Source organism: Prunus avium, chromosome 2, assembly GCF_965620075.1.
Source record: "Prunus avium chromosome 2, drPruAviu1.hap1.1, whole genome shotgun sequence".
NCBI lineage: Eukaryota > Viridiplantae > Streptophyta > Magnoliopsida > Rosales > Rosaceae > Prunus > Prunus avium.
Window position 1 is genome coordinate 40,425,863 of NC_142285.1, and position 24,452 is coordinate 40,450,314.

General features: G+C 35.9%; 3 protein-coding genes across 3 annotated transcripts; 1 reads left to right on the top strand and 2 right to left on the bottom strand.

Moving 5' to 3' along the window:
• Positions 1 to 10,802: 10,802 nt before the first annotated feature.
• On the bottom strand, positions 10,803 to 15,524 carry ENGASE85A (Glycosyl hydrolase family 85). The gene is made up of 11 exons (XM_021964380.2): positions 14,688 to 15,524; positions 14,199 to 14,336; positions 14,023 to 14,132; positions 13,805 to 13,916; positions 13,615 to 13,722; positions 13,364 to 13,476; positions 12,754 to 12,835; positions 12,539 to 12,619; positions 12,314 to 12,369; positions 11,868 to 12,003; positions 10,803 to 11,669 (listed from the first exon to the last, which is right to left on the bottom strand). The coding sequence occupies exons 1-11, from the start codon at positions 15,201 to 15,203 to the stop codon at positions 10,929 to 10,931; spliced, it is 2,193 nt and encodes a 730-aa protein (XP_021820072.1). The 5' UTR covers positions 15,204 to 15,524; the 3' UTR covers positions 10,803 to 10,928.
• A 341-nt stretch (positions 15,525 to 15,865) lies between these two features.
• LOC110761815 (P-loop containing nucleoside triphosphate hydrolases superfamily protein) lies at positions 15,866 to 19,513 on the bottom strand. The gene is made up of 11 exons (XM_021964393.2): positions 19,192 to 19,513; positions 18,880 to 19,116; positions 18,522 to 18,779; positions 18,346 to 18,425; positions 18,138 to 18,243; positions 17,929 to 18,042; positions 17,745 to 17,843; positions 17,516 to 17,605; positions 17,012 to 17,118; positions 16,768 to 16,911; positions 15,866 to 16,535 (listed from the first exon to the last, which is right to left on the bottom strand). Exons 1-11 carry the CDS (start codon positions 19,459 to 19,461, stop codon positions 16,265 to 16,267), a joined length of 1,776 nt encoding a protein of 591 aa, XP_021820085.1. The 5' UTR covers positions 19,462 to 19,513; the 3' UTR covers positions 15,866 to 16,264.
• Positions 19,514 to 19,634: 121 nt separating this feature from the next.
• Positions 19,635 to 24,431, top strand: LOC110761854 (autophagy-like protein). Its single transcript, XM_021964441.2, has 11 exons — positions 19,635 to 19,890; positions 20,516 to 20,558; positions 20,912 to 20,965; positions 21,434 to 21,497; positions 21,820 to 21,876; positions 22,071 to 22,177; positions 22,276 to 22,314; positions 22,940 to 23,028; positions 23,144 to 23,222; positions 23,749 to 23,796; positions 23,948 to 24,431. The coding sequence occupies exons 1-11, from the start codon at positions 19,715 to 19,717 to the stop codon at positions 24,029 to 24,031; spliced, it is 840 nt and encodes a 279-aa protein (XP_021820133.1). The 5' UTR covers positions 19,635 to 19,714; the 3' UTR covers positions 24,032 to 24,431.
• The last annotated feature ends 21 nt before the right edge of the window (positions 24,432 to 24,452 follow it).

Genomic DNA, 24,452 nt, shown 5'->3' on the forward strand with positions numbered 1-24,452 from the left:
ATTCCATATTTTCTCATAATTTTCACAATCATTTTGTGAATTGAGAGACAAAAATGCAAATCTAAGTTGAGGGACCATTGGTCCTAAAATGCTTTATTTTGTTTATGTTTTCAAATACTTAATGTCTTATTATTTTCTAACAAAAATTTCAAATTCTCTTATTCATCCATTAAAAAAAACAAAAAAAACAAAACTTAATTATAAATGAAATTGGGTGTCTGTATCAAAAACTAACAATTAGTTAGCAAATTCTATAAGTATTTATGTTTCTGTGTGGACATTATATGTAATATCAATCACACAAGCTCACTGTGTGGTTTTATAAATTTCTTTTGTTAAACTAGTAGATAATTGATTAAATAAACATGTCTCGAAGTTTCATTCAAAAATTTCATATTTTAAAACTATTTTCATTATTTTTATTTAATTTCTATCGATATCGATATTTCAGTCAAAATTTCCATATTTTGTGACTCGATATTTCCGAAACCACTGATATTTAATACCAAATTTATGTATTTTGGGACTCTCGATATTTCCAACCACCGATATTTCATACCTTAGTCAAACCAGAGGCAGACATGTGTGGTATTTTTATGCGGGATTCTTTATCTAGTTAACTCTTGCATTATCTTACCTTACATCCACATAAACATTCAACATCCACAATGCACATCATCCCATAAGACTAATTAGTAGCAGTTAATTTAATTATAAGAATAAAGCAAATGCCAAAAAAGTAAACCATTTACTTCTAAAGCAGTAAATAACAACACTCACCACTCCAAAAAATCAATATGAAAAAAGAATAAAGAGAAACACGTGCCCCTTAGGTTTCAAAAGGATGCATTCACATTTGTGTCTCCAAGCTACCTAAGCATCAAATACTTCTTTATGTTGCTGCCCCGCGTTAATCTACAACCATATGTTGTTGATGATCATCATTAAGATTATGCTTCCATATTAACCAAAAAAAGAAAAAGAAAATATAAATATACATATTTTAAAAAGATATATGACATATACTTTTTGGCCCTTGGGTAGGACCTGGGCTTAGTCTATTTTAGATAGGATTACCCTGGCCCGTCCCATTTTACAGGCATTGATAGAAATCTCTATTTGAGTCGACATTATGGTTAGTTGTTAACCATCAGTTAGGCTATGGTTAGTTGAGAGTTGGTTAGGTTAACTCTAAATTAACTGAGAGAGTATGTATTGAGGAGTTAGTTGAGAAATTGTATTATGGTTCTTTGTTAAGAAATAATATCATTGTTGTCTTTGAGATATTGAGTCAAGGTAGAAGGCAGGTTCTATCAGGCATACTCTTAGAGTTTTGTTTTATATCCTCAAAATTTTCACTCTTAAGCCCCGTTTGGTTCATGGGAAAGGAGACTTGGGAATGGGAATTCAATTCCTTTCCCATGTTTGGTAAGTCCGGCATGGGAAATGGATGCCTTGCACATGGGAAAGTATGGGGGAAAGTGATGCCCTCCTCTTAACTTGGGTTTTGGTTTCCCTCATCATGAGAAAGTTTGGGAAAATGAGCCAACATTCAATGCACAATTTTCATGACTATTTTGTCCCTATGAACAATTTATAATTACAACGTATCATTAAATGCATTCTTTTTTTTATTTGATTTAATATGGATATAATTGGAAAATTATACAAACTTTGTTTTCCATTCCTACTCAAAACAAACATGGGAAAGGAAACAAAGTGAAATCTCCCGGTTACTTTCCCAACATTACCAAACATGGGAAAGGAATCTTTCATTCCCATTCCTTGGGAAATGACATGGGAATTGATTTCCCCTCAAATCCATTCCGTGAACCAAACGGGGCCTTAGGGTTTTGTCTCACACCCTCAAAGTTTTCACTCTTAAGTTTAGTTTCACACCCCCAAAGTTCTATTTATATGGATAAATGACTTTCCCAAGAAGAATAATGCAGTAATGGCTAAGGGCCCAAAAAATAAGTTTAAGAAAGTTAACAACAAAATACATGTAAAGTTTAGGGCATTCTATTCTATATACAAAGTACAACTAAAGTCCAATTTTTTTATGTATACACATACGTAAGAACAAATTATTTTTCATGCGTAGAATTATTCTAGGTGTTTTTTCAAACTAGGGATTAGGGTTCTCGGCCCGAAATTTTGGGTTAAGCCGGGCCTATCGAGCCTTTTTTTTAAGACCAGGTCGAGCTAAATATGAAACTAGAAGAGCCAAAAGAGTGATCGTGGTGTGTATATGTACCGCACACTTAACAATTGATTTTTTTTCTCCTTATATTTCTTATATATATACCTATTTCTATAGAGAGATAACAATTGATGATCATCAAGATTCTGCTTCGACGCTACCTAAAAAAAATTTGATGAGTTAAAATTAGAAGGGAAAAAGAGAAAAGAAAAAAGAAAGCATTATGTGGGATACCTTACCTAATCATAAGGAAGAACCAACACTAATCTTCTTGTGAACAAAGAAAACACATAAATCTATGAGTTGTTTCGGGAACAATGAAGTAAGCTTTTCTTCTACTTCATGTTTTTTCTTACAAAAACAAATATGTTACATATACTTTCTATCTAATGTATTTGTATTAAGAAATTTACAAAGTAATTAGTGTGATGTGCAAAGATTTTAATTGTTCTTGATCAAGGTTGTAAAGATACGATGTACAATGTTTTCTGAGCAAGTAAGCACTCCCACAACATAATTTTGATAACCATCTTCATGCATACTATTTGTTTGGTCATAAACGAACTCAAAAGCTATGATATCTTGGATTTTTGAATGGTTGTTTTGATATTAGTATTCCATTTCGTGTAAGATCTATAGTCGTCATCCCAATTTTGCAAATCTTGAAGTCTTGTGATGGCATGAATGGAGAAATAATGTCTCTAATCATACCTTAATTGATGTGTTAAAGAGTACTCATGTGACTTCTCTATGGAAGGTGTGTATTAGGCCCTACTCTAACACAAAATTAAAAAAAAAAGTACGACATCCCTGACCATAACCCAAAATTTCGGGCCAAGAACACTAATCCCCGGTTTAGAAAAACACTTTGCATAATTCCACTCATGAAAGATAATTTGTTCGTACGTATGTGTATACATAAAAGAATTGGACCTTAGTTGTATTTTGTTTGTATATAGAATATACATGTATTATAGCGATGTGATAAAAGTATGCCAACTCCCCTCTTGTATCATTATCATTACCAAGAATATTTGCAACCATAAATATGAATTGGCTTTTACAGCTTCTTTTTGCGTCAACTCCTCCAAAATCATAATTTAGAAGACTGTTTATTCAGTCGATTATCAACGATAATTATGTGTTAAAGATCCAAATGACACTTGTCATAATACATCTCAAATTTGGTAAACTTAATAATATCCCTAATAAAAACAATACATATTAATAATGTTTATGTTTATATATCTATATTTGAACTATAAAGAAAAAGAAAAACAGAAGGTAAAATGGTTAAGATACTAATCGAATGATTATGCAGTACTTATCCACAACACAATTGCCCTTCCACACAACATTATCATTATTGAACAAGTCTAGGGCATTATATTCTATATACAACAACATACAACTAAAGTCCAATTCTTTTATGTTTTATATGCACATACACAAAAATAAATTATTTTTCATATGTGGAATTAGACTATGTGTTTTTCCAAAACATAAATTAGGTTACATACCCTAAATTTTGGGCTAGGGCCGGGCATATCGGCCAAAAGTGTGATCATGTTATGTATATGTACTGCACCCTTAACAATTGAATTTTTTTTCTTTTTGTGTTTCATATATATACCTAATTTATAGATGGATAACGATTGATGATCATCAAGATTATGCTTCGAGACGAACCAAAAAATATTTGATGTGTTAGAATTAGAAGGGAAAAAGAGAGAAGAAAAAAGAAAGCATTAGGTTGGATACCTTACCTAATCATAAGGAAGGACATGATGCTAATCTTCTTATGAAGAAAGAAACCATATAAATCTATGAGCCGTTCCGGGAACAATGAAGTTAGCTCTTCTTCTTCCACATATTTTTTTCTTCTTCTTAAAAAACAAATATGTTAAATATACTTTCTATATAATATATTTGTATTAAGAAATTTACAAAGTAATTAGTGTGCATACCAAAGGATTTTGATTGTTCTTGGTCAAAGTTGTAAAGATATGATGTACAATGTTTTCTGAGCAAATAAGCACTCCCACAACATAATTTTGATAACCATCTTCATGCATACTATTTGTTTGGTCATAAATGAACTCAAAAGCTATGATATACTTGAATTTTTGAATGGTTGTTTTGATGTTAGTATTCCATTTCGTGTAAGATCTATAGTCGTCATCCCAATTTTGCAAACCTTGAAGTCTTATGAAGGCATGAATGGAGAAATAGTGTCTCCAATCATACCTTAGTTGATGTGTTAAAGAGTACTCATGTGACTTCTCTATGAAAGGTGTGTATTAGGCCCGACTCTAACACAAGATTAAAAAAAAGTATGACATCCCCGACCATAACCCAAAATTTCGAGCCAAGAACACTAATCCCCAGTTTAAAAAAACACTTAGCATAATTCCACTCATGAAAGATAATTTGTTCTTACATATGTGTATACATAAAAGAGTTGAACCTTAGTTGTATTTTGTTTAATATACAAGTATTAGCGGTGTGATAAAAGTATGCCAACCAACGGCGGAGCCAGAAAATCTATCAAGAGGGGTCAACCTTAAATGACAAAATTAACACAAAATAAAAATAAAAAATTCATCTGATAATAAAATCCTTTGTATTAATTTCTATATCATTCCAAAATATTGACAACAGAGCATAGGTTGTCCATCTTCAATTCAATTTGAATTGTCATGCTTTGAAGTTTTTTCTTAGGGTAAGATGTCATGCTTTTAGTTTTAGGTAATTAGGTTAATAATTATTAAGTTATTACAAATAAAGAAATATATTAAGGGTAAGTAGCAAAGTTAGGGACATGGGAGAGAAAAAAATTCATCTTTATTTTTGTAGTTTTTTTGCAAAGTAAGATAGTGAGAAGGGTCAAATTTCAGAAATACTGTATAAAAAAATCAAGGACAAACATGTAAAAAGACCAAATATGCTAAACATGAGAAGGGTCACTTGACCACTGTGAGCCTTCATTGGCTCCGCCACTGATGCCAACTCCCCTCTTGTATCATTATCGTTACCAAGGATATTTGCAACCATAAATATGAATTGGCTCTTACAGTTTCTTTCCGCGTCAATTCCACCAAAAACATAATTTAGAAGACTATCTTTATTCAGCCGATTATCAACGATAATTATGTGTTAAAGATCCAAATGACACTTGTCATAATACATCTCAAATTTGGTAAACTTAATAATATCCCTAATAAAAACAATACATGTTAATGATGTTTATGCTTATATATCTATATTTGAACTATAAAGAAAAAGAAAAACAGAAGGTAAAATTGTTAAGATACTAACCGAATGATTATGAAGTACTTATCCATAACACAATTGCCCTTCCACACAACATTATTACTATTGAACAAGTCATTTAATGGTGGCATCCCTCACAGTTCTTTATTTCTTTCTACAAGCTCTTTCTTTTTCACTCTTAGGGTTTTGTTTCATACCTTCAAAGTTTTCACTCTTAAGGTTTTGTTTCACCCTCAAAGTACTATTTATATAGATGCATGAATTTCAAGAAGAATAGGAAAAGAAATCCTATTTACCAAAGGAAACAAAATCCTATTTGCCTCACAAGAATGACCCATAAAATTAAGTTTGAGAAAGTTAACAACAAAGTACATGTAAAGTTTAAGTCATTAAATCTATGAGTTGTTTAGGGAACAATGAAGTAGGCTCTTCTTATATTTCATAATTTTTCTAAAGAAACAAGGATGTTAAATATACTTTCTATCTAATATATTTATATTAAGAAATTTACAAAATAATTAGTGCGATGTGGATACAAAATGATTTTGATTGTTCTTGGTTAAGGTTTTAAGAATACGATGTACAATGTTTTCTGAGTAAGTAAGCACTCCCACGACATCATTTTGATAACCATCTTCATGCTTAGTATTTGTTTGGTCATAAACAGACTCAAAAGCTATGACATACTTAGATTTTTTAATGGTTGTTTTGATGTTAGTATTCCTTCTCGCTTAAGATCTATAGTCGTTATCCTAGTTTTGCAAATCTTGAAGTCTCATGAAGACATGAATGAGGAAATAGTATCTCCCATTATACCTTAGTTGATGTGTTAAAGAGTACTCATGTGACTTCGCCACTCCCTCCATAGCCTCCCCAAAAGAGAAATTAGAGGTGCAATACTCTGGCACCTTTGGTGGGAATAACATGCTGATTCTGTACAGTTGTCCAGCCAACACATCAAACAAGCACTTTGTGCAAGTGCTACACAATGAACATCCCATTCCAATGCCAGTAAGGCCCCCTTCTTACTTAATTTTAACTCATATGATTCTCGAACATTTTCGGATTCCAGACTTTGATTTCACTTTTGAACTTAGAAGATTCCCGAGGAACGCAATTTGTATCGGATTACAGATTTCTTTTCATACATTTTTTTAATGGCGAATGTTAGGCCTGTCCCTACCCAAAAATTTTATAAAAAAAGTACGATAGGCCTGATCCTAACCCAAAATTTTGGGCCGAGAACACTAATCCATGATTTGGAAAAACACCTAGCATAATTCCACACATAAAAGATAATTTGTTCTTACGTATGTGTATACATAAAAGAATTGGACCTTAGTTGTATTTTGTTTGTATATAGAATATACATGTATTAGTGATGTCATACAAGTGTGCCAACTCCCCTCTTGTACCATTATCGTTATCAAGGATATTTGCAACCATAAATATCCTTCTTTCCGCATCAACTTCCCTCTTGTACCATTATCATTACTGTTGCGTCGATTCAGCTGTACCAAAATAGATTCAGCTGCATCCTCAACTTGTGATACTCGCAAGTGCACGAGCCGTTTGGTAGTATAGCATATGTAAGTGCGAGGTCGATCCCACGAGGATTGGTGATTGAATGATCCAATTTGTTTCCCCTACACAAAATAGAAATGAAAAAAGAAAATAAATAAAACAAGAAAGAATGAAATAACTCAAGCAAATAAGTTCCCAAGTTCAATTAGATTAACGGATTGATTCTAGCTAAAGTATGATTAAGCCATGGTGTTTGGTCATAACCTTGTGTTCCTAATTCCCTAATTTGATCATTTGTTGTCTAACCTAAAACTAAGCATTAGGAACCCATTAAGCATAGAAGAACAATTTAAACAACCAAGCATGTATCTAATCCCTGTTGTCGAATGTCCATACATACTCTTCCTATTCATAGTTCAATTCGAATTAAAGCATGGTGTCTACTCTTAATTCAAACCAAGATAGCTAACATGCAAGCCTAAATGGTGATCAATCATTCAAACTAGCATATTAACTTATAAGCATAATGAATAAGAACAAAAATATAATTGAAACTTGGAAACTAATTAAACTTGAATACTTAAGAAAGAATGTACATTACAAATAAAAGTAAAGTAGAACTTGAAAAACTTAAGTTGAATTTCAGCACAAATATTTCATTACAACAATTGAAAACTAGAAAGGAAACTAAGAGAATTTGAGGGAGAGAAGGGAAGGGAGCTCTAGAGAAGTGTTTGAGAGCTCCCCTCCCTTGGGGTGTGTTTTGAAGCTTGAAGGCTTCTCTATTTATAGGGCTAAGAGGGAGGAACAACATGATGAAATCCAACACCACCATTCCTCTTTTAATACAACCCATAACTCACACTTCATCTTGTCTATGTTAGTGTGGTTGGAATCAATCTCATCCCATACTTCTTTTGCTGCACCTCAAGCTTTCTTCACATAGGATCAAAGGTGATCAATTGTGGCTGCCTTTTGCTGCCAACCCATGTGGTCTTCTTTTGGTTGTTGAACAAAAACGAGTCTTCTGAACCAGACTTGGTGTAGGAAGGCCAGAGGTTTCAAAACTTATCCAATGGGGCTTAAATTTGGATATGTTATAGTAGACACCCATTGGAACAACTTCTATGAAGAAAGTATTCCCATCGGAGCAGTAGAAGTATGCGTTTTGGGCCTTGCAATTTGGCTGCCGAACAGAGACTGGAATTGACTTCATTTCATTTATGCTTTACATGCATGCACATGCTTTCTCTATAATAACTCCAGCATGTACCAACTTGATCCTTTAGACTTTCATAGCTGGAATGCCTCCCCACTTCACTCATTATGTTGGATCCAAAGTCAGTTGCAGCATGGGTGAGGCACATGGCTTAAAGGAGGAGACAAGGCTCAAAGCTGGCAGCTGCAAATCCTGCTGAGCAAGGTTGAGTGTTGGGCGGGCTGAGCACTCCACAAATGTCCAATTGGGCTGAAATTTGGATATGTTGTACTAGACACCCATTGGAACAAGTTTCATGAAGATCTTCACCTCATCCAAGCCCCATAGCATGCTGATCCAAGGCCAAGAAGCTGACCTACGAAATTGGGCTGGAAAGGAGTTGTAGCCAAAATGTGTTTGTCTTTAAGCCCTTGTTCCATTCACCCAAATCAAGCCTTAACATGCATGGATTGCATCATTTCCTATCCAAAGTCATCATTGTTACCTAAATGTCAATTAACTGAAAGATAAACACAAAAAGGATTAAAAGCACAAGTTTAACTCAAAAACATAACCAAATCATAAGCTAGAAGAGTACAAAATGATATACAATTATGAACCGATCAATTACCTAACCCAAAATTGGCTCTTACATCTTCTTTCCACGTCAACTCCACCAAAAACATAATTTAGAAGACTATCCTTATTCAATCGATTATCAACGATAATTATGTGTTGAAGATTCAAATGACACTTGTCATAATACATCTCAAATGATTAGTTTACTAGTTGTTAATAAATTGATCTTTTAAAGGATGAACAAAGAATGATTAGTTTTTCCCCTTCAAAGTGGACACACAAGAAGAAAAATAGTGGTAGATTACTTGTTTTTGTTATGTAACAACATATTAATTTAATCCAAGTAAATCAATATATAATTAAAGGTGCTAAGTATAATTAGATTATTTTATTCAGCCACCTAATGACAGTAGTTTCAAATATCAGTCGAAAGTGATGATATGTTGGACATTCATGATTATCTAATTTATATATCTTACAAGTTTAATTTTCCTTACTGACATAACTGTCACATCAGTTAAGTTTTACATAAAACACAATCAAATTAATTAAGGATCCAATTAATCAAATGCAAGAGGGTGCAAGTAGTTCACATGTTCTTGCATGATTTAGTAGTTCCTATATGTTCTTTATATATAATTTGTCAAACAACTTGCACACAAGTTTCAGCAAGAAGAATAGAACTTTGGGGGGCCAACTTGGTCTTCTAGCACATGAAACATCTAGTGGGATTTTAGAGCCAAAAATTTTAGCAGAATCAAAATGAGGTTGGAAACAAATAAACAAACAGCAAATTGATTAAAATTATATATATATATATATATATATATATATATATATATATTTGACAAGACAAAGGTGTCTCCCCCCTATTGCCTCTTCATGAAGACAAGAATAGATAGTGGGAGCCTTTATTATTTCTCTTTTGAGGGCTTCAGGTTAATAATACTTCCAAAACAGAGGTTATTGATTGGATTTCAAAATATCATCTTTCTCCTTTCTCCTTTCTCCTTTCTCCTTTCTTCTTTCTTCTTTCTCCTTTCTCTCTTGTCTAAGTCATTCCATTTGATACTCTTTAGGACACTTTACTTGGATGCCAAATATGCCGAAGTGATTGAATGATTAAGTGTTAATCACACGTTGATTTAAAGGATTCTACATTAATCTATATTCCAGCTGCATTCGGAACCACAGATAATTCCCTCCTAATAGCATTTGCAAACACATCACTGTGGCTGGTTAATTGGTCATTTCTTCTTTTGTGTGATATAGGTGTTGCTTTGGCAATTTACCCATAGAAGCAGAACAGCAACTGTTCACTTACATAAACTATTAAACACCTGTTAATTATTAAAGGGTGTGCAAAGTCATGCATCTTTGTTTATGGATGCTCTGAAGTTCCTATGTGTATATATATATATATATATAACACACAAACTTCAGACTTCAGATTGCACAACCATTGTTACATGTTCCTGACCACCCTACCCCAACTTCTTATATATTTTATTGCAGTCAGTAATTTAATATATTATTGATAGAGACTGAGATTTTCATAGTGGAGAACAATAAACTGTTTGACCAAAAATTGGCTCAGTTTGCTTTGACGAAAGGTTTGAACAGAAGTGCTTGATATACACTTCACCATGGACAAATTGACAGAGCAGGTAACCATATAGCTAGCTGGGTGGTTTTGAGTAAGATATGTCAGTGGGTGGAGCTAGGGCTTAGGACTGATGTTAGGAAGCTTAACAGGAGTAAACAAAGTATGTGATTAGGGCTCACGTGTCAGCAACAGAACTGACCTGCCAATTCCTCTGTGTCCATGTGAAAATGAGTTTACTTGTGTTTGCAGAATGATCTAATGATTGAGTATCAGTGCAAACCTAATTATGGTCCATCAACTGATGTTAGGGTAAAAGTAAAGCATATCGTATCAGTATGGAAACTGTTTGCTAGATGCAATCATGCAACACAGAAGCACTTTATTAACTACCATATTTGATTTAAGCAAATCAGCAGTGGTGATCAAATGTTGAGGAACACCACTTTTATTTATGTGAAAATAAATAATTCTTACATTTTCATCATCATCTTATTATCAAAGTACAACATTATTCACCCTCACAGTCACTCACACTTGCAACTTGTTTACCAAGCTTCAGTATCCAATAGAAAAACCGGCGATTCAGTTAGCTTCTGGCTACTCCCACCGACACCACTCACTTGAATAATAAACTTGATGTTAGAAGTACCAGAAGGGACTTCAAGGTCAGAAACATAAAAAGCTTCCACTTGAGCCACTCCAAGATACTCGTGCACCCCTAGTGTTGCTCCTGGATGGCCAAGGGCATCTTCTGCTAGTTTTTCGACATAAATATTATAATTTCGGAATGCATAATCATTCCCATCTTTCAATTTCCACGTGATCTTAAGACTAAGGTTCTTGGAACCCTTAGATCCTGTAGTCCATTTGATATATTGACCTTCAACAAGCCACAAGTCAGAAGGTGGAAAACCAGAATTGTGTCCAAAAGTTTCAATTGAAATATGCCCAAGCACTGCATAGTAGTCTGTTGGATTCTGAGTACAAGAATTATCTTGGCCTTCTGAAAAGGAATTTTGTCTCCTTTCATCAAATTCAGGCTCTGACTGATAGCACAGAGCATGTATTTCTGTTAGTCTGTATCCACTCATGCTGATGTTACTCTCCTGTATGACCCATCCAGGGGAAGTTCCTGGCTTTTCAAGTTGACGTGTCATAATCACTTTATTAAATTTGCTTGAGAATTGGTTCAGGTTCTGGGAAACAATAAGTACTGACTTTATTTCCTTCAGAGCAGAAGAGAAATTAAGACACAGGCCTAGTTGAGAATTATTCTCTGATTTCACCTGCATAAATTGGAATATTCACAGCTTAACTAGATGAAAGTGAAAAACTGCAAACTGGAATTTCTATCAGATTGGATACACTTGTCTGCTTGTGCACTAAATGTCAAAACAATCAGATTCTAGGCAGCATACAAAAGTTGAGTCTTACTAAGATTTGAACATCTTTAGTAACTCTAATGCACAGAAGGGATAACTTACAGAATATGTAAAGTGGAGAGGTAAATCCCCCAAAAGAAGATCTCCTTGAAAGAGCCTTGCGGTGAAAATAGCATTGTCTTCAAGTTTTCCTTTAAATGTGATGTTTCCTCCTCCACTATAAGATGCTTCCCTGAAACTATACTTCGCCAGCATATGCTTGAATGAGGAAGAATACTCAGATCTTATATTAACATACACATATATACACACACATACAATTTACTCATGACAGAAGTTTGATGACTCTGAATTAGGAGTAACAGTGGTTTTTTTTTTTGGGTCAGAGAGTAACAGTGGCTAGTCCATCAAATCTATCCAAAAATGTTCTCAAGTTTTTGAAATGCTTAGGCACCAAAACTTTGAGAGCCGATATAAAAATGAGAAGTGCTCATGCAGCAGGTGTTAAATTATCAGTTTTGATAGGAAGAAGAAGAACTAAAACTTACTCAATATGGACCTGAATGCCATCTGGAGTTGAATTGTCAGTATACTCAAGGAAAGGCTGCAAGATTCAAAACCCAATATCAATTGCAATAATCAGCATACTCGATAATATTTTAATGAAAAGAATAGAAGAAAGTGAAAGGAATCTAACAGAAACCTAATGATACATGATTATACTGATATGTACCATGGCAAAATAAAGAATCACAAGACTATTTGGTACATACCTGAAAACCTTGGGAAGAAATGTTGCACCAAGGAGCATCTGATACTTGCTCTCCATCAACAGAAAAATGATATCCATGGCCCTGAACAATAATACAGAAAAATGGCGTTCAGATAACAGGCACATACAGGATATATGAAGTTTATGAACCAGGGTCATGCTTCTTATATCCACCAATGACCCACTACATTGTCAAGTTGTCAACATAGTCACAACCTGATCAAAATTTGAATAGAATGGTAGAACTTTAGGATAATTTTGTGCTATTCCCCATGATTTTTCCACAAGGGCCCACCAACTGCAAAAATATATGACAATATGTCATAAAACAATTTAAATTATTGTAAAGAAGCTATGGTAAATGTAAAATTCATACTGTTAAGAGTTCAACCAAGTCCTAATGGGAACTAACTGGGGCTGATTATATAAAATTCTTTTCCAACTAACCAGGGTTGGCAATTACTAAATGTTGGCATTCAAGAAGATCAAATAGCTTTAGTAGTACACATACAAAAAACTATAATCATTATTTCAAGGACACTTGAATAAGTTAGGAATATTAGTGCATCATTATGCCCGCCTCTGTCAGGAAATAATGCATCACTATACCAGCTTTTTGTCAAAAGATGTGGAAATAACATGTGAGCTTTTGTCCATAAATAATGCCTATAAACTATTCACTGGTACTGGAAATTCCGAAGCTTAATGATGCCACGAGAAATGGATCCAAAAATAATAATTAAAGAAACTTTTAAGGAATAGTTTGTATATGAATCAATGGAACTACAAGTTTGTGAAACTTTGCAACAAGGGGCAAGTCAATTACTGATTCTGAGCAATCTGAAAATTTGGTGGTTGATTAGTCTCATAGATCCATCCAGGAGCAAATATGGCAGTTGAAACACCATCCTTTTTCAGCACATCAAGTGCAACACTTGTCTGATATGCAGTCAAAATATAATAATCCTCCATTCAACTTATTTAGTATAAAATAAGTGAAAGACAAAAACATGACTACCAGATAACATGAAGACAAAAACACTTCTCTGAAATGCAGAGTTATACGAAGTCACATACATTCCATTGTCCACCACCGAAACTGCCCCTTCCAAATACATCTATTCCCATGTAGACATCATACTTTCTGTCTCCAGCAACATCGGCTGAAAGCATAGGGTAGTTTTTCTGCAGAGAATAGGTTTTAACTATGTGAAATAATAATGAAAAAGCAAAAAACAACTTCCATAAGGAGAAGTGAAAACCATACCTTCCATGTATAGTTCACAAAGATTCCATCACATATATCAAAGAAAGGTTTATTCTTTTCATTTAGTTGATTTTGCCAGTTAAGTTTACCATCAGTAGTAACACTATCATACCTGCACAATTAACAATAACCAGTCAAACATAAACTTAAAATGGCACACTATAACAAAAGGGGGCAAATAAGAAGTGACTGGAAATATAGTATCTCCAAAAACTTGCCATATCACTAAAGAGCCAGGGACCGAGGAATGCATTGTCTGGGTCAAATGGCTGACAAATTCTTTCAAATTAGGGATTTGGCTCGACTTCAACTCAATCTCCATATTGATCTGCAAGTAGCAGTTATTGTGACAACTAAATAACAAGCCCTAATGCAGTTATGGTGAACTACATACCAGCCATCCATCGAAGCCCAAAGCAACAGCAAGCTCCGTCAAGCACTCAGCATACTTTTGAGCAGACTCTTTTGTAGAAAGCAATTTATTGCAAATAAGCTTGCCTTCATCCCATTCCGTGATGAAAGTTCCCAATACCTTAGATTCCATAATGAAGAAAGTTACAAATAGCAATTCCTTTCAACCCATCCATTTGGGATTATACACGGCTCAAAAGCAAAACATGTCATAACCCACGAGCAAAAACATAAACAAATCAAAATGACTTGTAATCAACATTTCTGAGTTCCCAGGAAACAAGAAAGGACAACATTTTATGTACTTCCCAACTCAAAGCCTCACCCCTATGTCTTAAACTAACAAAAAGTCATGCCATTTGTACCAGGCTCTTCAGAATTCCAAGCACAAACAATTATTCACTCCATCACTGAAAACCCAAAAGCCAAAACATATTTACTGAAAATCCCAATAGCCCAAAACTTCATGTACCTTAACACCGTGCCTGTGAGCCGTATTGGTCCAACATGGAGGTGGAAGAGTAACAAGACTATGCGAAAAGTAGATGAAAACATCCATCAAATACCAATGCCATATCGCATACGCATTCGAGTTAGTCCCTCCTTGGACCCACCTGTCATCTCCATAGCCACCAGCCATGTCATGGCACACAATCACTCTCGGCCTATTGGGCAGCGGCAAAGAAGACGGCGCAGATTGGAGAGCAACCGAGGCTTTGTTGAAAGGGTAGTGAAAGGACTCGAAGTAGGACCTGGAGTCAAGCTCTTCGAGCGTCTTGATTGGGTACGAAATTGGCACGGCGGGCTGGGTCGGGTCGAACGGTGGAGGGCTCGGAGCAGAGAATTGGTTCTCTAGATCGGAGGTTGGTTTGGACATTCTGAAGAAGAGGACGAAAGTCTGGGCTTTTCGGTGAATTAGTCTGAGGAGTTTAAGGAGAGAGACGAGGGTTTTACGGATGATATAGGCGCGAAGACGAGGAAGAACCATTGCCAAAGACAGAGACTTTCAGTTTCAGATGCTGGAGCTGGTTGTGTATTATTGGTGGGAATATTCAAAAACAACGAAAGACTTTAACGGGAGGAGACGAGACTTGTGTATATATGGTCAGGAATTAGAGAGCTTTCTTTTTCCCTCGTCACGCTTAATTGACATTACTACCATATTAATAGTTCGTTAGATTCGTGTTAACATATGGATTAAATTACACTCATTCAACAATAACTAACCTTGTTTGATGTTCAAGATTCGTGTTTCTTTTTCTTTTTGGATAGGAATCGGATTCATAAGTTTCAGGCCAGAAAAGTCAGTGACTTTGGAACATAGCACGAAGATGATGTGCTTCGAATTTTATGGGTGCTTTATTTGGGTATTTTGGAAGCTTATCATACAATTTGTTTGTGCAAGATTTGATAGTTCGCACATGCACACTCCACAATAGGCCAAAAGAACAAGAATTTCCACACTTTTTCCCCTCGAGGAAATTGACGACAAATGTTAAGCTTGTTCTGCGACTGAGTGGATCATAACTGTTGCTCAATTTGGGATGTAATTTCCTTGCGGCTGAAGGTTTGGCAGCATCCAAACCGCAACACGATACCAATATGTACGTTCTTTTCATACAATGTAATTTTTTGTTCGACATTGAAGGCAACACAAGAATGTATGCTACTGTTTTCATTCATGGAAAACTATGAACTGTTCTGGTACAATTCTCTGTTTCTGCAGTCTCCGCAATATCAACTTAACAAGACTGAAGATTTCACAAGAAGAGCAAGTTAAACTAACAAATAAGAAAGCGAACAAACACAAACCGGTGATAAAAATTTCGACTAATCAGCAAATCCCGTATTCAAAACTAGCAGGAGCAAAAGCTCTTTCTGCCCCTCACCTGGCAAAGTTGTCTCCAACAATTTGTGTTGCATCTGTAGGTTTTATCTTTCAGCAAACTTTAAGATGCCTTTGTCAGTTTGTTTTCATCCAAATATGGGCGTCCCAATCCATAGCTGAAATGTCTGGATTCCAGAATCACATTCTGTCTATTTATTCCTTCAAAGTAAGTCTTCCGTTCCTGTTAACTTTGCAAATTGACTTTCGTCAATATCCCCCCTTTTGAGTTTCTTTAGCAAGCGGTATTCTCTTGCCAACTCATCTTCATCTTCAACTGTCTGGGCAGCACGTCTTTGCTTAGCTGTTTTCTTCCTCATCTGAGTAGCTGTATCATTTGAGCTTTTGTTGGGTTTTTGAGGTTTAACTTCTTGCTTTTTTGCTTCTTTCTTTGCTTGCAGATTCTTCTTTCTTTGCTTCTCACGAGATTTATCCCTACATATAAATTCTTTCCTTTAGCAATGGCTTATCATGAGAGCTGAGAAAACCTAAACAATATCACAGCTTGAAGAAAGCAAGCATGAAGGTTAAGCCTATACTGCTGCATGCCAAAATTAACAATCATGATTCTAAGATGAACAAAGTATTGTGCTTTTCAATATCTCAAAGTTAGTGAGAGCGAAAATTCTATTCAGATTGTGACAGAAAAGATTGATAGAGTTCTTACTTAAACTTGATCTCCTCCAAGTTGATGTCTTTAACAGGGATGAAACCCTCTGTGGAAAGCGAGTGGTGCTTTACCTCAGGCATTGCAGGGAGCTGCAGTAGTCCGAATCCCATGCCCAGTTTCCCAACTTCAAGTTCTTTCCACCTGCATTAATTAAAAACTTAAATTAGAGAAAGAAAGGGCCTTCTTTTCTTCTTTTTATTTTTTTCCCGGGCTAAGTTGAACACAAGGCACTGTTAGACACCTGAAAATGTAAGAGCAGTGATGTTCTTTATATGCACGGATGTAAGAAACAAATGCCCTGAGTCCCTTTTCCATGACATCACGGTCCTTTTTTGCGGCAGATCGTATCTGAAACAAGGTTTCAACACGACGTCAATTCAATTACTAAAAACTTTTATCAAAATGTTTAGAAAGTAAAATATCACTACATTATATTTGACCACATACTTCGAAAACAGAAGAGACCACCATAAAATTAAGCATTATTTGCAAGACAACATGATAGATAATATATGATAGAATAAACTGATTTAATGAACAGCATCAAAACTTGAGTGTTGTCAATCTGTGTTATAAGATCTTATATATTAATGCTGGCATCTTTGGCACAAGTAATCGATCAGATATTCACTCAGTAAAAAGAAGCCCAGTCACATTATTATAACAGGTCTAACGAGGAATGAGTTGAGCACATTCGTTTTTTCAATGTAAAATTAGATAAAGGATACAATAAAATGATGCTTACCTGAGGAATAACATCAGAAACATCATCAGAACATTTCCTTTCTTGAAGAGGCACTCTTCTTATCCGCAGGAATTCTACATAAGCTTCCTCCTACAATAGTGTGACTACAATCAGAACCTTCAACATCATAAATGAAAATCAACATAGAAAAAAAGTCATAACAGAGCTGTAAAATAGTTTTGTTAACAAGGAATCAATTATCACATAGTTATGAGTGCTATAACTAAACCTTTGGCAATAGAAAAACGATTGCACTTCCTTGTCTACCCATACGAGCTGTTCGGCCAACTCTATGTATGAAAACATTTGGATCTTGAGGGGTATCATACTGCCAAAAAAAAAAAAAAGGTAAATTATACTTTCTAGCTCTCATAACCAGAAATGACCAGCTAGGTGCTACTGTAATAAGCTACCTGCACTATACAGTCAACACCTGGAATATCGAGTCCACGAGCTGCAACATCAGTACATAGAAGGATGCCACTTGAGAGAGATGTAAATGAGGCTAAAGCTTTGTCCCTTGCAGCCTAGAAAACATAAAAATTTGAAAGCACAAAGACTGATGAGTTTAATAAATACTAATCCAGAGATTGACCAAGGAAGCTGGTCCGTAATGTTTTACCTGCTTCATCTTCCCATGTAGAGCAATCAAAGGGAAACCCTTTAAAGGACCAATCAATGGAAGAACAAGTCCCCAGTAGTCAACACAAGCACAAGTCATGAAGTATCTAAAAAAGAATAAAGAAAATCACTTTACAAAGCAACAACATTTAATCAGGAAATCTGATTTGATCACATTTGCTACAACATACTAATGTCATGTTACTTACACTATGGTCTTGTTAGACTTATTCTTAACAAGGAGATCCACAAGTTGTGACGGTTTCTTGTCTGCCTCGCACTCCAGATACTGTATGTAGAGTGCACCATCAGAGTAGGAAATAATGAAATAATAAGAGACATTAGCAACACATTTGTATAGTTAATGCTATGTTATAGAGCATGCCTCAATGGCAAGGCCAGAAGGTGTTTTTGAAGAGGCTAACTGTTGCGACAATGCCGAATTATTCGATTTTGTTTCTGCTCGTACTTCGACTCTCACAGGATTCCTTAGTCCTGCTCTGGCCAGCTCTTCAACTGCCTCAGTTTGGGTAGCTGAAAAGAGACCAGTTCTACGAAGCTTTGGCAAGCGGGACATAATATCATTTATCTGCTTCTGGAAACCCATATCCAAGAGCCTATCAGCCTCATCTAAAATCAAAATCTGCAACAAATTATAGATGACATGAGCCTATATCAGCTTCCCAGCCTCATCTAATTTCAATCAAATCCCATGAAACATAATTCCATTTACAAATACATACCTCAAGGTCTCGCAAATCCAAGCCATCCATGCGTTCCATAATGTCGTATAGTCTCCCTGGAGTGCCAATCAACAAATTGGCTCCTTCCTCCTCTATTTGCTTCGTGTCTGCTTTCACTTGCCCTCCACCAACCAAAAGCACACACTTGAAATTCGGCAGCGTCGAAATGAAGGGTTTTGCCACGTTGTATATTTGCGAAGACAGCTCCCTAGTCGGAGATATAATCATTCCCATCACCTGCACAAAAACAAAATTCGATTTTTCCTTCTACTCACCAAAATACAAAAGAAGAAGTAATGGTGTGGAGCAGACCTGCTGAGGTTTTGGAACTGTTGAAGCTCGTCGGAGTATCTCCACCAGTGGAACCACGAAGGCTAGGGTTTTGCCCGAGCCGGTAGCGGCGTCCACCGCCACGTCCTTGAAGCTGCATAGTAAGGGGATTGTAGCGGCTTGAACCGGCGTGCAGAACTCGAACCCGCCTTGGGCTAAGGCTTCGAGGACCGGCTCAGAGAGTGGCGGCTTCAGGTCGGAGAAGCGCGTGTCGCTTAGAGCGCTGTTGGGGTTGAACGAGTCGGCGTCCATGGCTTCTCTGTTTTCTTCGCGGTTCGCACCGTTAGGCTTTCTGCTTTCGCAGCTTAAAGGTTTCTCCTTTTTAAACGGCCTGTCGTTCATTAGACACATGCCGTTTGTTTTAGAAAAAGAAAACGCCATGTCGTCGAATGTTGGTTGTTGGCATAAGTGAGTACAGTGATGGACCATTAAGTGTCATGCTTTGGTTCTTCTCCTTCACCAAGTATGAGATTTTAAGAGAATTGGTGTGAGCTTGGTGGTGAATATGGTGATCGGAGGCGGTTTTATGAAATGGGTTTTAGTTATTGTAGCGATTCTAGACCGAGTTAACTCGGTCTCTGCTAACTGCCATTTCAGTGTCATTGATGATAACAAGCTCTACGACTACAGCTTGGGCTCTCCCATCCCCTTATTCCCTCATGGCGTCCAAAGCGAAGATGGGTACTCTCTCTCTCTCTCTGAGCCTTCATCTCTCTGCTGCTTGATTTGAGTATTTCTTATTTTACATGAATGATGAATGTTACCTTGTAATTTCAACAGTCTTACTTAAACATGGGTTATTTCTCACCTTCAATAAATTTGCCCCATGCTTGTAATCTGTGCCCATTGAGTTTAACAAGCTTTGCTGCAATGGGTGGAACATGTACCTCATCTGCATGTCCTGCAACTGTTTGATTCGTTTGATTTCTCTGTGCTGTTTCCATGTTGGAGACGGGCTTCCATCAAATTTTTCATAGTAGTGTGCTTTTATCCTATTAAGCATTTATCAAAAAATTTAGTTGATTAGTGTTTTATTTAGGCAGCTTAATGCGCATGTCTTTTTAAGAAATTCGGTTGAGCCATTTTGATTTCTCTAGTTTACTATTGGGAAGCATCTTCAAAAGAGCAATAGTCGTACGGAACATTATGCTTTAATGGGTGGCAAAGATTTGTCAGACTCGATACACATTGAAAGCACTCTGCTTTATGGTGACATTTGTGATGTATGTTTGTTAATTATTGACGTGGCCAGCTTCTAATCAAAGTAAAAATCGTTGTTCCTTGCTCTTGAATTTCACTACTACAGATTCTACAAGGTGGCAGCAAATGAGACTGTGCTCTGGTTTCAGGTTGGCTCCATCAGGTCACACTTTTGTTTTTCAACTGATCTTTTGTATGACTATGATCGTGTTACCACAATGCAGTTATTTATGTATTGGGCATTTACTGCTTAATTGCAAGAAGTAAATTAGATAGTATGTTCTCCATTTTTGGCACATGGACAATTCTGCTTTTCCATAACAAATTTAAAATGAGAAAGATTCTTTATTGTGAAGTTGACTTCTATGATTAGGTCATTGTTCTTAAGCTGAAGATATATTTTATGATTCCATTATGTATTTATGTTATATTTATTTGAGCCTAGGCCTGTATTGCAGCTAGATTCATTATTGAGTTTCTTTTCTTTGACTGTCTGGAGCAGCTTTGCGATGGAATGATTTTCAATCACGACCCACCTAGATGTGTCGATTGCTGGGTAAATTTCTTGGCTTCCATGCTGTTCTTGGGTTTATGTTGGTAGAGACGGCAATGATATTGTTGCAATCTGAATGACTTGCACTTATTTACTTGATGTACTTAGTTCCTCCCTGTATTTTGACATGTAATGAAGCACCTCCGGATAGTTTGCTCTCTCTCGCTCTCTGCCTTCAAAGAGAAAAGAGAAAATTATAGAGATGTGACAATATGGAATTTGACAACTTAAGGTTGCACTTAGATACTGCCAGCTAAAACAACTTGAGGAAGAGTTATTTCTAAAATTTAAAATCTAAAACTAGCATAGAAATACTACGGGATTGGAAAGATTATTTTTACAGCATTCAAAGGTTGGGACGCCTTTTGTCCAGTTTTCACATATAGAAAGGAAAATATAGTAAAACTTACTGTCCAACACAAGTTTCTATGAAATATCTTATTTATTTGATTATCATATTGAGCATTGCAGGATTGTGGGGGGCCGTCACGCTGTGGCATGGGTTGTAGTGCGCTTGTGGCAAACAATATAGGAGGTACATATGCTTTCTGTTTCATATGATTAATGTTGTATCCCTTCATGTACTTTACTGTATCTGTTGCTTGTTGATAAAGCCAGAAATAGGAGTTCATTTTCGATTGCATTTGTACGAGAGTGGTAGTCAGTGACTCAATCATCTTTGAACCTGTTGATGAAGGAATGATACCCTTACTATCTATCTAACTGTGCTGCTCTCTTTTTTAATTTCAAACAAAGCTGGACCTCGTGATGGGCCTTGCTTGTCTAATTTGGACAAAAAGTTGTTGTGTTTTAGAAGACTAATTATTCTTCTAAAATTAACCATGTGGTGACTACAGGTTACGATGTGTGCACTACCATTGGGCATGCCTCGAGCATTGACATTAACATAATTGGTGAGTTTTCTGTTTTATTTTTCTCGGCGTCTCCCCCAGATTTAAAAATTGAATGATACTTTTAAAATTCAATACTTTAGGCGATTATGGAATTACGCAAATATGTCTGGACATGCTTGCTTTCTGTCCTTCATGATTGATTCTGTTTGGGAATAAAATTTTGGAAGACTTATGACTTCCTTGTTATATGGCAGACAAGAAGAATCCTAACAGTGGTGTCATTGTTAAGATGTCAAATAGTGGCCTAAAGCGCAACTGTTCGCTCTCTGTATCTGTAATTTGTGATCCAAAGAGAGTTCAGGCAAGAATTTGTACAGAATAATTTGTGTAATTTGAAAAGATCCTGGCGTTCTGACATGCCTGGTTAATGGCCTAGTTTCTCATCTTTCTATTTTACAGGGGCCACATTCACTGGAGAAAACTGGGAAATGTGACTACGTGAGTGCTTTTTGTTTCAGAAAAGCTTTTATTCCTCCATGCTTATTTCTTAATGATATATAAGATAGTATTTTACTTTGATAAAGTTTTCCATGGGAGTTGGGATATTCTATCGCAGACCTTTAGCCTCCATCTTCAGCTTTTGTGCACTAAGCTTATTACCTGATTTGATTAGTAACTTTAGCTTGGATGCTTCCCTCCATTTCTTGCCAAGCCAACCAAATTTATTGAACTGAACCAATCTGATTAAAATGGTAGAATCTTTGTTGGAACTGAAACCTGTTTCATTTTCCTGCTTAACACTTGTGTGCTTCTCAGTTGACTGAAAATGTGCTCAACCCATTTTTTCCAGCTGGTGGCGCTCTATGTTGTAGGCTTTCTTTTTGTGTATATGGTCAAGGTGGAGGAAAGGGTGGTGGTATTAGGAAAACTGATAAACTAGCTAGTCTTTTATGCTGTGAATATTTATATCATAGATTTTAAAATATGGTGGTCAAAAAGACTTTGAAATGTGTAGAACTGGTTCTCTTTTGACTGTTCATTTAGCAAGATGGAAATGGGGGTTGATAGTGAGTATGTGCGCGATTCATAAAGTTTGATGTTCATAATCTTCTCTATCTGACAGGCTACAGTGCTAACGCATCCTTCTGGTTGTGCCAAGGTCGTACATGTTCATGGACACGGGTGGGGCTGGTTTGGCACCTTAGGAACCATGTGAGAGTCAATTTTTTGCCTGAAAGTGGTTACCTTACAAATAGCATTGTCTATGCCTAACCATTGAAGTTTTATCAAGTCATCTTAATTGATTGATAATTGATCTGACTTTCAGAGTCTTATGCCTTTTTGGAGCATATCTGCTGGCTGGGGCAGTTTATCGATATTTCAGTCTTGGAGTTCGTGGAATACACGTATGTTCCTCAATTTGTTCAGCTTCTTGCATGCAAACTATTTAGTTATGCTTTATTTTTGTCCATGTATATGTCCTGAAATTGCTGTATGCATTTATTTTCTGTGCATTATTTTGAGATGGAATTCAAGTTCTCTTAGAAATTTATCCATAGGAGAAAGAGCTAAGATGTGTCAATGAGTCAGGTAAAATGGTGGTCATGAGTTAGGTAAAGGAAACATGGTGATGTATCAAACAGTGGATGGGCCATGGCAATTGAAGGGGAGAGAGAACCAAACCACATGATCCTTAGGGCAAGTGAATTCAAACTTGTAGCAGTCATGAAATAGGGAATAAAGTCTCATGTTTCTTTCATCTTACTTTTTGTGGCAGCATGCCATTTAAAAAATCATGGTCGCATATCATCTATTCAGTCTGATACCAAAACTAGATCACATTGCAATAGGGAAAAATAATGATGATCGTTATTCCTTTGGTATTTAAGTCCTAGTAAATAAACTCTGATGCTTTGCTCCTCCGCTTATCAGGTTATTCCAAACTTGGACTTTTGGACCAGTTTACCTCAGAGAACACAGGTATTCTGTTTAGGTGTAATGATATGTCTCTTTCTTCAACACTTCTAGTGCTGTGGCATAGATATTTAGAAACTTTTCAATTAAAGTGCCTTTTACTTTATCTTAAGCTCTCAATATATTGTTAATAACATACAATATCTTCTCATTCCAGAGTCTGTTTGCATCTTTATTGCACAAATTTACGGGATCTTCTTCTCAAGGTCATCAAAGCTCGTATTCTCCTGTCAACTTCTGAGCATACAGACTACAGATGTTTGTTTTAGGTTAAGCTGGTGAATTCATTTTGTATCATCTCTACTCTGCCATCAACATTTAGAAAACAAGAGAAAATGGGTCAGTATGCAGACAACACCCTTGTCAAAGCTAGCACTTAAGCTCGATATGTGCCATACACCATAATAGAAAGGGTGCTTTTTCCATCTCACCTATGCTTTCCATCTCTCTTTTTGTTCTTTTTCCATAAGTCATATTTTATTTGTAATCTAAAAACATCCTTACCAAGTACTTATTTGTTATTTCCCCTCTTATGTTGTGTCAGCTGCTGTTCAGGCAATTTTGGATGTATTGTTTGCATATGGATCTTAATCTTTCTATAGATAAAATTGATAAATGAGAACATTGGATTTTGAGTATCATGCTTTAACTTTGCTGCTGAA